At 51.7% G+C, this 11,330-nt stretch overlaps 6 protein-coding genes and 1 pseudogene across 6 annotated transcripts, besides 9 other annotated features; all 7 read left to right on the top strand.

The window, feature by feature from the left end:
* Positions 1–31: 31 nt before the first annotated feature.
* Positions 32–65: a microsatellite.
* A 152-nt stretch (positions 66–217) lies between these two features.
* Positions 218–1,045, top strand: TraAM80_07544 (DCN1-like protein 2; the record flags this gene model as incomplete). Its single annotated transcript, XM_029384331.1, has 1 exon — positions 218–1,045. One exon carries the CDS (start codon positions 218–220, stop codon positions 1,043–1,045), a length of 828 nt encoding a protein of 275 aa, XP_029235811.1.
* A 332-nt stretch (positions 1,046–1,377) lies between these two features.
* Positions 1,378–1,423: a sequence feature (A-rich).
* Positions 1,424–1,471: 48 nt separating this feature from the next.
* Positions 1,472–2,194, top strand: TraAM80_07543 (snoRNP protein GAR1; the record flags this gene model as incomplete). Its single annotated transcript, XM_029384330.1, has 1 exon — positions 1,472–2,194. One exon carries the CDS (start codon positions 1,472–1,474, stop codon positions 2,192–2,194), a length of 723 nt encoding a protein of 240 aa, XP_029235810.1.
* Positions 2,195–2,504: 310 nt separating this feature from the next.
* TraAM80_07542 (uncharacterized protein) lies at positions 2,505–3,293 on the top strand (the record flags this gene model as incomplete). The annotated part of the gene is made up of 1 exon (XM_029384329.1): positions 2,505–3,293. One exon carries the CDS (start codon positions 2,505–2,507, stop codon positions 3,291–3,293), a length of 789 nt encoding a protein of 262 aa, XP_029235809.1.
* Positions 3,294–3,771: 478 nt separating this feature from the next.
* Positions 3,772–4,995, top strand: TraAM80_07541 (alkylated DNA repair protein; the record flags this gene model as incomplete). The annotated part of the gene is made up of 1 exon (XM_029384328.1): positions 3,772–4,995. The coding sequence occupies one exon, from the start codon at positions 3,772–3,774 to the stop codon at positions 4,993–4,995; it is 1,224 nt and encodes a 407-aa protein (XP_029235808.1).
* Positions 4,996–5,290: 295 nt separating this feature from the next.
* Positions 5,291–5,324: a sequence feature (GA-rich).
* Positions 5,324–5,347: a microsatellite.
* A 50-nt stretch (positions 5,348–5,397) lies between these two features.
* On the top strand, positions 5,398–8,967 carry TraAM80_07540 (coatomer protein; the record flags this gene model as incomplete). The annotated part of the gene is made up of 1 exon (XM_029384327.1): positions 5,398–8,967. One exon carries the CDS (start codon positions 5,398–5,400, stop codon positions 8,965–8,967), a length of 3,570 nt encoding a protein of 1,189 aa, XP_029235807.1.
* A 120-nt stretch (positions 8,968–9,087) lies between these two features.
* Positions 9,088–9,128: a microsatellite.
* Positions 9,129–9,234: 106 nt separating this feature from the next.
* Positions 9,235–9,283: a microsatellite.
* A 219-nt stretch (positions 9,284–9,502) lies between these two features.
* On the top strand, positions 9,503–9,898 carry TraAM80_07539 (hypothetical protein; annotated as a pseudogene).
* Positions 9,899–9,989: 91 nt separating this feature from the next.
* Positions 9,990–10,018: a microsatellite.
* A 285-nt stretch (positions 10,019–10,303) lies between these two features.
* Positions 10,304–10,339: a microsatellite.
* Positions 10,340–10,363: 24 nt separating this feature from the next.
* TraAM80_07538 (quinonoid dihydropteridine reductase) lies at positions 10,364–11,089 on the top strand (the record flags this gene model as incomplete). The annotated part of the gene is made up of 1 exon (XM_029384326.1): positions 10,364–11,089. The coding sequence occupies one exon, from the start codon at positions 10,364–10,366 to the stop codon at positions 11,087–11,089; it is 726 nt and encodes a 241-aa protein (XP_029235806.1).
* Positions 11,090–11,203: 114 nt separating this feature from the next.
* Positions 11,204–11,236: a microsatellite.
* Between the last annotated feature and the right edge of the window lie 94 nt (positions 11,237–11,330).

Raw genomic sequence — 11,330 nt, 5'->3', positions numbered from 1 at the left:
ATTGTTTTGCGAGAGGACTTACATTCTGTGAGGGGGTGGGGGTGCGGGTGGGTGGGTAGGGGCGGTACCTTCTGCGGGAAGGTATTCCTCATGGCGCTGCTGTTGGGTGTTGTGCCTTATTCCTCCTTTTCTTCTTCTCGCAGCTGTGGGCGCGTCAAGCAGTGACAGGCAGCAACAGACAAAAAAAAAAATGGAAAAAATGGAAAAAAAAGACAAAATGTCCCCGAGAATACATAAAAGTTTATCCACTTCACAAGCCAACCTCATAAATAAGGTCCAATTGGCTAGTGGATCACCACGCTCCACAACGAACACGACGGCAGCCAAGGGCTCCTCAGCCGCGAAGCGGTCACATCGAGGCTCGTTTGCCTCCAAGATCTCTTTCACAGGCAATGCCAGAAGTGACATGGAAGCTATCTTTAACCGGCTTCTTAACTGTGACCGAGTTGAGGGGGTGGATGCATATGGGATGAAAGGCATTTACAGTCTTTGCGGGGAACTAGGAATACAACCGGACTCTTTTGAGATGTATGCACTAATTTGGAAAATAGGTGTCACACGGGGCGATTGTGTTCCCCGCGTGGACTGGCTTAAAGCAATGTACACATACAAAATTGGTCAGCTACATGATTTGAAGAGGATTCTTGTGGAGTGGGTGGAAGAAGCCAGAGGGGACTCCTTCAAGGAGTTTTACAATGCTCTTTACGATTTTATCCGTGGTGAGGGGGCTCGTCTTATGCCTCATAAAATGGCCGTGAAGGCTTGGGCAGTGCTTTTTCAAGGAAAACCTTGCATACTACCTTGGATTAACTGGTGCTCAACTGTCTATAAGCAGGACGTTACCCGCGATCTGTGGAGACAGATAGAGGTTTTCTTGTCTACCGTCCCAACCAACGAGGCCTACAGTGCAGACGGCAAGTGGCCGACTGCCATAGACAACTATGTGGAATGGTGTAAAAGCTCCTTCGTGATATTTTTTCCCTTGTTGATTTTATTAACATTCATCCGTCCCTTTTCTGTTCATTTCATTCTCCCCAATGTATAATGACCAGTGGGGGGTTTGAGTGTGAGCAGAGAATAAAGAGGATGAAACTATTTCCAGGTTTCTTTGCTTTTGTTACTATTTGCATAATAGGTGCAGTGAGGGTGAGTCTTGCACCGTTGGTTAGCGGCTTATTGCCGAGGAACACGGACATTATGGGATGGACGGGCGAAGTGAGACCTTTGTAGACTCAGCTGCCATGTCTGTTGTGCTATTGTGAAGACTGGGAGAAACGAAGGATCTTGCATGTTTTTACCGCTACTTTTACGTTTGTGTACTTTGTTAGTTGTTTGGTTTTGCGTGCTCTGGAGCTCACAGTTTATTATTTAATTGGGTTGCTTTTTTTTTTATCTTTTTTGTTTTTGTTTCTTCCTTCTTTGTAACGCCTAGCTCTTCTTTTTGTATAACAGCTCCTCAGCGTTTTCAAGAATGGCACGCGGTGGTGGAGGTGGGTTTGGCAGAGGCGGAGGCGGCGGCTTCGGTGGTGGTGGTGGTGGCCGCGGCTTCGGCGGCCCACGAGGTGGAAGGGGCGGCGGTGGTCGTGGTGGCCGTGGTGGTGGTCGTGAAGCAGAACCGGATCCACCAGAGACATTGGAGCTCATTGGCACCTTCATGAACGCTGCAGAGGGGGACCTTGTGTACAAAGTCACGATCCCTGAGGTGGTGCCGCGTTTTAATGCGTTTGTGTACACCGAGAATAAGGCTAAAATTGGTAAGATTGATGAGGTGATGGGAAGCACTACCGATGTGATGTTTTCGGTGAAGCCCGTCCCTGGGGTCCAAGCAGGGTCTATTAGTGAAGGGGATAGCATTTTTGTGTCCCCGACACAGATCACCCCAATGCGTATTTTTACTGATCCACCAAAGCCGCGAGGACGCGGTGGCCGTGGAGGCGGCGGTCGTGGCGGCCGAGGCGCAAACGGTGGCGGCGGTGGTCGTGGTAACTTCGGCGGCGGTGGCGGCGGTAACTTCGGCGGCGGTGGTCGCGGTAACTTCGGCGGCGGTGGTCGCGGTAACTTCGGCGGCGGTGGTCGCGGTAACTTCGGCGGCGGTGGTCGCGGTAACTTCGGCGGCGGTGGTCGCGGTAACTTCGGCGGTGGTGGTCGCGGTAACTTCGGCGGTGGTGGTCGCGGTCGTGGTCGTGGCTACTAACGTGAGCTCTAGTGATTAAATCAATTATATTAAAGTTAAACGCTTTGAGTGTGCGTATTTGCGGCACTTTAGCGTGGAAGAAGAAGGAGGAATGAAGGAATATTTTTTCTGTTGAATGGAGGGCTTGAGAGAGAGAGAGAGAATGAGGGGGCGTATGCGTGTGTTTGTGTGCGTTGACGGCTCTGGGATCTTTTGTTTTTCTTACATCGCATCTCTTACTTTCTTCCCTGCTCAAACGCATCTTGCGCCGCCCTCTTTTCTCGTTTCCCTCTGCCGCGTTGTGCAAAGGTAGAGAGTGCAGGAAACAACTATGCTTGGCCCGGCTCGACGGGCCGTTCTCTTTGGTCGGTTCAACGTTGCTTGGGACTTTCCACCAGGCATATTTTTTATTTTTATCATTCCTGTAGGTACTCTAGTGTGTCTCCGAGTTTTGGCCTTTAGTCCATTGGTGTTAGAGTTGGTACCATACACTGCCATGCTTTTACTCACATGTATTATCATAGTACTTGCTGTTTTGAGCGAATGGACAATGATCAGTTTGTTTCTCTGCGATCCCGGATTCACCGACGATGCCGAGGGCGGGGAGGTTTATTGTTGTCCAGTTTGTCAGCATTACGTGCGGGGATACGATCATCACTGTGGCATTCTAGGGGTGTGTGTTGGGGAGCGGAACATTGGGTTCTTTATATCCTTCTTGACATGTGTAAGTTGTCTCATGTGGTTGTTTGCTGGGTATGCCAGTGTGATGGCGCTGGCATCGTTGAAGGAGGTATTTGCCCATCGCTTGCTTCGTGAAAGACTGCTGCTGCTGCTGACGAAGGAGTGGTGGTTCGCCTCGAAAATGCGGCCTGTGACGTTTATTCTTTTATTTTTGTTGTGCTACGGGGCGTCTTTCACAACCCTGCTAGGCGCCGTCTATTGGTTTCAGCTTTGGAGGGGGATGCACTCGTTGCAGCGAAGGCGAAACACGGCGCTCCGAATGACGAAGAATGATGTTTTTCGCCACATGTGGACACCCACTTTGGCAGGAACGGCGCTGCTGAATCGCGTCAATGCGGAGAAACGCGTGCACGTCCAGCTGGCCGAGGAAGCCGTGTAAAAGTACTGTGGTGTGGTGCTGTGCATCATTGGGAGGGCGTGTTGCCATGCATGCGCTTCCTCGCACCCTCCTCTGAGGAGGGGCATGGCGAGAGTCAGCAACTGGCGGACCAACTACTTAACCGTGCATGGTGGGGCCTTCAGCCTTGTAGGCCTATTTTATTTTCTTATCGTCCATGCTTATGAGCACGGACAGAGAGACTGTCCTTTTGTCTGTCGGTTATTACGATTATTACGTTTCTAATGTTGCCATCTTCCTTACACACATGTACGCACGCTTATATCGCATGGTTTAATGGCGAAACAGACTGCTTGGAAGTGGCGCCGTGGAGTGTGTGGGCACAGAAGAAGAGAGGAGGGGGCGCGGGACCATATTGAGAGAGAAACTGTGAGGGGCGGTTGGAGGAGATTTTTTTTTTTATTTTATTATTATTCTCAAATGTTCTTTCATTGATGATCTTTGCAAGAGAGCTGCCGGCATGGGAGAAAAGTGGCTTTCATTGCTTGGTGTTGTTTCTTGTCCTCGTCACCGTGTAGGCTCACTTGTCTGTGAGCTAATGGCTGTCCGGCGCCCCATTACGTTTTCTGTCGTGGCACAGTCTTTTGTATGCTGCGCTCTGCTGTCAGTGTTTTTTTTTTTGAATTTCTTTTGTTTTTGCGCTGCTCCTTCTCTGCCTTGTGAGGCAAAGGTGAAAGCGGCGATGCAGCAGGAGTCCGCCTCGCCGCAGTATGCAGGTGGTGAGAGTCTCGCACTGACGCCGTTCAGGCGGGCAGAAAAACGCTACAAGTTATACCGCCTTGACCGACGTGCCGCGCGTCGCCAGATGATGCCTGAGACGGACTTCAACGACGTGGTGGACGTTCGGCACCCCGACGCAAACACGGAGCATAACCGCTCGCGCCTTCGCAGCGTCCAAGGTCTGGGTGACTCGCAGGCACGGTGCTTTGCATTCACCTCCGTGCCGGGGCTGCTACTTTTTCCCGAGTGCATTCCTGTAGAGGAGCAGCAGGCGCTCTGCCGGGATGCGGTACTGAAGTATGCTGACTCCAGGCAGCACCCCAATCACCTTTCAACGCACGTCAGTGAGCCAAAGTGCACGACACGGTACGAGGCGCCTATGCGCTGGGCAACGCTTGGATTCAGCTACGACTGGACCACCAAGACGTACAGCCGCGGACGCTACTCGCCCTTTCCATTGGCGCTGCGGCGTCGCATAGATGACATACTGCACATGTGTGGATGCATCCCGGAGCTTAGCGGTGCCAGCGTGTCCACCTACGAGCCCCAGACGGCAATTGTAAACTACTTTTCAGTGGGGTCGATGATGATGGCTCACCAAGACGTGAGTGAGGAGTCGATGCAGCAGCCTTTAATTAGCATTTCGCTGGGGTGCTCGTGCGTCTTCCTCATGGGGACCGCCTCGCGGGAGGAGGCACCCTATGCCTTTTGGCTGCGGAGTGGAGATGTTGCGGTGTTCTCCGGACCCGCACGTGTGGCGTTTCACTCCATCCCACGCATCATGGATGACTGTCCGACGCATCTGTGCTCGCGCTCCGAGGAGCACGAAGATGAGCCGCACGGGGGCGGCAAAGATGTCGATGACGATGATGCCTACTGGCGGGCACAGATGCGTCACATGCGAATTAACATAAACGTGAGGCAGGTGTATTCGGACAGCTGCAAGTTTATCTTCGAATCGTAGGCGGAGAGAAATTAAACAAACGCTGGCAAGCAACAGCAGCAACAAAAGAACCAGAGGCACAAACAAAAAAGACGGAGAGAGGAGGGTGTGGGGTGGCGGCTAGCAGGGGAAAGGCGGAGGGAAAAGGAAACGAAAAAAAAAATAATCACAAACATCAATGACTGGATACCGTTTGTGTTTTTTTTTCCGCAGCTCACATAATTTTTTTTTTTTAAAAAATTTATTTTGCCGTTATGCGTTTGTGCACATATGCATTTATTTTGGTTTCTTGCCTCGTCGCCGTCGTCTTCATTTTTCTCACTTTCCCTCCCTTCTCTCTCTCTCTCTCTGTGTGTGTGTGTGTGTGTGTGTGGGCGTCATTGGCCACAATTGGCCGCAAGTGTTGAAGTTACATTTGTAGGGATGCTTACCAAGTTTGACGTTCGGTCCTGTCGGGTGAAGGGGATCAGCTTTCACAAGTCGCGGCCATGGGTGCTCTGCGGTCTGCACAACGGAACAGTTCAGATTTGGGATTACCGCATAAACATGTCGATTGACATGTACAGAGAACACAGCGGCTCTGTCCGTGGTGTTGATTTTCACATTTCCCAGCCCCTGTTTGTCTCTGGAGCCGATGATTTCTTGATAAAGGTGTGGAACTACAAGCTGCGCCGCTGCCTCTTTACGCTGCGGGGACACATGGACTACATCCGCGTGACGTTTTTTCACCACGAGCAGCCTTGGATCCTCTCCTGCTCGGATGACTTTACGGTCCGAATTTGGAATTGGCAAAGTCGCAGCAGCGTTGCGTGCCTGCCTGGGCACAACCACTACGTCATGTGCGCCCAATTCCACCCACGGGAGGACTTGGTGGTCTCGGGAAGTTTGGATAGAACCATCCGCGTCTGGGACATTTCTTCGCTGCGATTGCGCAAGCAGGAGGTGGGTCTGGCCCAAGACCTGCTTGGCACGAGTGACGTGACCCTCAAGTATCTGCTTGAGGGTCACGAGAAGGGGGTCAATTGGGTCTGCTTCCACCCCACCAAGCCGTACATCGCCTCCGCCTCGGACGATCGAACCGTGCGTATCTGGCGCATGATGGAGTCCTCCTGCCACGAGGAGCTGCAGCTGCGGGGGCACACTAATAATGTGTGCTGCGTAGTGTACATGAAAGACTTTATCCTGTCCAATTCTGAGGATCGCACCATTCGTGTGTGGGACGTGAAGTCCCGCAATGCGATCATGGTGTTTCGCCGCGACACTGACCGTTACTGGATTTTGGCGACGCTCCCCGAGAGGAGACTCATCGCCGCCGGCCACGACTCAGGGATACAGGTGTTTAAGCTCTTTCGCGAGCGACCAGCGTGGGCGGTGAGCGGGAAGCAGCTCCACTACGTCTACGAAAACGCATTGTACACCTACAACTTTGAGACAAAGGTGGAGTCCAAGTTTAACCTCACCCAGCACCTCCACCCACCTCGCACCATCTCCTGTAACCCTGTGGATAACGTGGCTGTGCTGTGGTACGACAACGATGGCGGGATGACCGAGACCTTCACAATCCCCAAGCCTGGTTGCGCCGTTGACGCAGACGTCAAAAAACGTCTCAACGTCACCGACGCTGTGTTCTTTGCCCCCAACAAGTATGCATTTGTGGACAAGAGCAAAAACATGGTCGTCTGCAATTGGCAAGGGAATCGGGACAAGTTGATCACCCCGGAGCACAGTTGTAAGCGCATCTTCCCAGGCCCAATGGGGTCTGTTTTGTGCCTCACGGAGGAAGAGATTGAGGTATATCACATGGCTCAGCACAGTGTGACGGCACAGGCGGCTGCGAGCGGCATCAGGTACGTCGTCTGGGACAAGGACTTTAACAAGGTGGCGTTGATATCAAAAAATATGATCACCGTCACGACCAAGCGCCTCAAACTTATAACAACGATTGTGACATCAACGGTGCGCATGAAGTCGGCTGCGTTTGATGAGCAGCGCAATATTTTGTACTACACAACCTCCAATCACCTAAATTATTGTAACCTTCGCACGGGGGAGTGCAGTACAATTCAGTCTATGCAGAGTCCAGCGTATCTTGTGCGAGCAAGCGGGGACACCATTTGGATGCTCACGCGTGAGGGAAAGGTGATGATGCAGGAGCTGGATAACCAGGAACTTAATTTTAAACTGAAGCTTCAGCAACAGGCCTACCGCGATGTAATCAAAATTATTCAGCGTAAGCAGCTGCAAGGGCAGGCGCTTGTGGGGTACCTACATAAACATGGACACTCTGAAATTGCACTGCATTTCGTGACAGAACCCTTCACGCGGTTTAACCTGGCAGTAGAGTGTGGGGCGTTGGACATCGCCAAAACGACTGCCATTGAGCTGAACCAGGCTTTTGTTTGGAGACGCTTGGCCGAGGCGGCGACAATGTACGGTGACATTCAGCTGGCGCAGTTTGCCCATTCAAAAACGTCAAATTTTTATGGTGGGGCATTGTTATCTTTGATGACGGGAAACATGGCGGCTTTGGGTCATTTAGTGGACACAACCGACGATGATAACTTCAAGTTACACTATGGCTTGTACCTTAGCGATGCGAAGCAACGGGTACAGATACTAGCAAAAGCGGGTCAACTTCCACTGGCGTATCTGACGGCTAAATCAAACGGCCTGGATGATGTGGCGTCCGCACTTTGTGCTCAAATGGACCCTGAGGTGTCTGAACGCATGTTGCAGGTTGAGGTTCATCGTGTGCCAGAACTCTCCACACCTGCCCCTGTGACTGAGAATTGGCCCATGCTACAGGTAGAGGAATCCATGTTTGCGCGTCTTTTAAAGGAGCCAGGTCATTTTGACGGCGTCCAGGCCGCGCTTGGGGATGATGAGGATGACGAGGCTGAGGAACACGCAGGTGCTGGGTGGGACGAAGACGATAATGAGGCCACGGGCATGGGTGAGGAGCAGGAGGAGGGAGAGGTAGAGGGCGGGGGGTGGGATGATGACCTTGACATTCAGGCGCCAGAAGAGTACGTGGCGGAGGCAGCACAAAAGGTGGCGTACGCTGCACCCGTGGAGAACCCCCCACTTTCCCAGCACTGGGTGGAAAAGTATTCCCTTCCGGCCTTCCACGTAGCGGCGGGCTCATTTTTGACGGCCTTTGATTTGCTGCGACGCCAAATCGGTTTGTGTGACCCGGCGCCACTGAAGCCGTACGCGATGGACTTGTGGGTTTCTGTGAACGCCTCGCGACCGTCGTGGCTCGTCCCATCGGCCGTCTTTCCTTTGTCTACGTGTCCGCCTGATGAGCAGCGGGGTGCCCGTCACGCTCCTCTGCTACCGGACTACATTCCAGTGCTAACGGAGAAACTTCGGGCCGGATACGCGGCGTTTGTGGAGGGTCGCTTTGTGGAAGCCCAAGCCCAGTTTCTGGGGATCATGCATCAAGCTGTGTTTGCCACAGTCAAGGATGAAAGGCAGCGTGCAGCTCTCCTTGAGCTTACGACGATTGCCTCGGAATACGCGCGTGCGCTCAGTGTCCAACTTCACTGCCGCAGCCTAGACGGGAGTTCCAAAGAGACTCTGGAGCTCTCTCTCTACTTTACACACTTTAAGCTTCAGCGCCCGCACCTCACCTTGGCTCTCTCCCAGGCCATGAGCAAAGCGTACAAGCTGAAGAACATTAAAACCGCTGCAGCGGTGGCCAGACGCCTGCTTGATCAAGATCCTCCAAAGACGAAGGCGAACCAGGCGGCCGCAATTGTAGCTGAGGCGGAACGAAACCCGAAAGACGCGTGGGTGTTGGACTATGATGAACGCAATCCCTTCTTCCTCTGCTCCGTCTCACATCGTCCGATATACAAGGGAACGGCTGATCCAATACACTGCAGCTACTGCCACGCCCCTGCACATTTGGAACATAAAGGGACGGTGTGCCCGGTATGCAAAATTGCCGTTTTGGGTGCGGAGTCAGCTGGTCTTGTGAATCGAGCTTAGAGGAGGAATAGCTCTTGAACACTCTTTTTCCTTTTTCATTTTCTCCTTTTTTTTTTTCTGTTCTCGCTCTGTTTTAAGCGTGCATATTTTATTGATAGAACTCTTTTTGTTTGTGTGTGTGAGAGAGAGTGAGAGAGAAACAAAAAGAGAGGCAGAGAGAGTTTGTGTGTCTCTCTCTGCCTGTGCCAGTGTGGAGTGGTGGGGGGACGTTCCCTGCCAGCTGCACACAACTCCGAGAAAACCAACAGGCGAGAACACCAACATCTGAAACGAAAACAAAAACAAACAAAGAAGCAAGCAGAAAAATACAAAAAAAAATAGGATTCCCATTTTCTTCTGCTGTTCCCCTTTTGTCTGCGTGGCATAAATCGTGTGCGACACCCCTCTTCCTTTGCGGGCGACGGTTGTCCTGGCGGCGCCTCAGGAACATCCTTCTTTTTCTCTCTGCGGGAAGAGAATGCCTTCGGAGAGAAAATAGTTGTTGCCTTCTTTTATCCTTTTTGTTTTGTTTTTAGCTCTGCATTCAAATGTGAGTTTTTTTTTTTTGGGTTTGACATTGCTCCCACGCAGAACGGCGACTGTCGACGGGACAAATGACAGGGTGGAACCAAAAAAATGGCCAGGGCTGCCTTTCACCACTCCAAGTTTAGTCGCCTCGCATGGGGGGACGGTGACCCGTACCCGTAGACCCCGCGGGCGACGTTCCGCTACCAGTGGAACGATTGGCCCTTGTGGGAGAACATATGACATATTTCCATTTGTATCGTATGCGCAGAGTTTTCCATATGGGCGTACTACTCTAAGCTCAACAGTCGCATGGATTGGGCTCGCGAGGAGGCTCTGCGCCGCATGAGACTGCGACGTGAGGCCCAGGAACTCATAATTCTAGAGGGAGAAACTTTTGTTAGTGACATTCACCCGGACCGTAGGTAGATCACATTAGTAGGAATGAGATGGTGGGTAGTAGTTGTGCTTCTTCGCCAGCGTTGTGTTTTTGCTTTTTGTGTTTCATCTTCCTCTATTTATTATTATTATTTTTGTTATTACTATTTTGCGGAGCATGGAAAGTCGTTGGTTATTTTTTGGGATTTGTGTCTGTGAGTATAGGTGCGGTGCCAGATAGGGGCAGCTGTGTGGTGGCACCCATCGTCGTACATCCAAATTCCATTCTATGGGTGCATGTGGCATCTGTCCTAAACCCGCACACAAAAACACGCCGTTGCTGTGCTGCCTGTGTAAATAGAAACGTATAGATGCACACGTGCGTTCAAGGCATCTCTACATTGTTGCCCTTTATGATTACTTGGCGAATTAACAATGCTGCGGTGACGTTCTTCTCCTCTCCCCTCCTTTCCCCTCCCCCTCCCCTCCCTTTGTTTTTGTTTTTTTTCCTTTGATGGGAAAGGTGGAGATGATTCCAAAGCGCGGATTGGTATTGGGTGCATGCGGTGCACTTGGGCAGGCCGTAACCAATTCACTACTAGAAAGGCATTGGAACGTAATTGGGGTGGATGTCGTTTCAAAAAATCCTTTACCAGACTTCTACACACATATCGTTGTGGACGCAACGGCTTCTTTGGAATCCCAACAAAGGGCCATGCTTGACGCCGTCGCGAAAGGTGTGGTGCTGGATGCTGTTATCAACGTTGCTGGGGGCTGGGCGGGTGGTACTATCGATGACAGTGCCACCTGTGAGGTATTTGAGTCTCTGGTTCGTCAGTCCTTGTTCTCCTCCATGGCTGCTGCCCACCTGGCTTCGCAGCGCGGGGGCAAGGGCTGCTTGCTTTTATTGCCAGGGGCAGCTGCTGCCCTCCGTCCAACACCCAACATGTTGGGTTACGGAGTGGTGAAGGCGGGTGTGCATCATTTGACAAAGTCTCTCGCTGCAGGTCCATCACATCTGCCGGAGGGGGCGTGCGTGTTGGCTCTTCTTCCCACGGTTCTCGATACGTCTGCAAACAGGCAGGCTATGCCCCACGCTGACACAAGTTCATGGACGCCCCTTGAATCTGCGGCGGAAATTATAGTGGAGTGGGCCAACGGCGTCAATCGACCGTTGAGCGGTTCCCTTGCTCTTTTGAAGACGAGGCACGGGAAGACGGAGTCAACGGTTGCAGGGTGACGTGAAACGGAAAGTAGCACCTTCTGCAATAAAAAAAAAGGAGGGGAGGGGAGGGGGAGAGAGAAAAGATAGGGACAAAGTCTCACTCACTGGATGCTCACGGGGGAATACCTTTATACATATATATATATATATATATTATATTATTTGGCGTGCAGAAACGTAGTGCGTCCTCTCACACCGTCGTCGTTGCATGTATGCCTCATTTCAAAAAGACGATAAAAGAAAAAAAATATAGTTT

Source organism: Trypanosoma rangeli (genome assembly GCF_003719475.1).
Source record: "Trypanosoma rangeli strain AM80 chromosome Unknown Tra_15.4_contig_00319, whole genome shotgun sequence".
Taxonomy (NCBI): Eukaryota; Euglenozoa; class Kinetoplastea; order Trypanosomatida; family Trypanosomatidae; genus Trypanosoma; species Trypanosoma rangeli.
The sequence above is the reverse complement of the archived record's forward strand: the minus strand, read 5'-3'. Positions and strand labels throughout refer to the sequence as shown.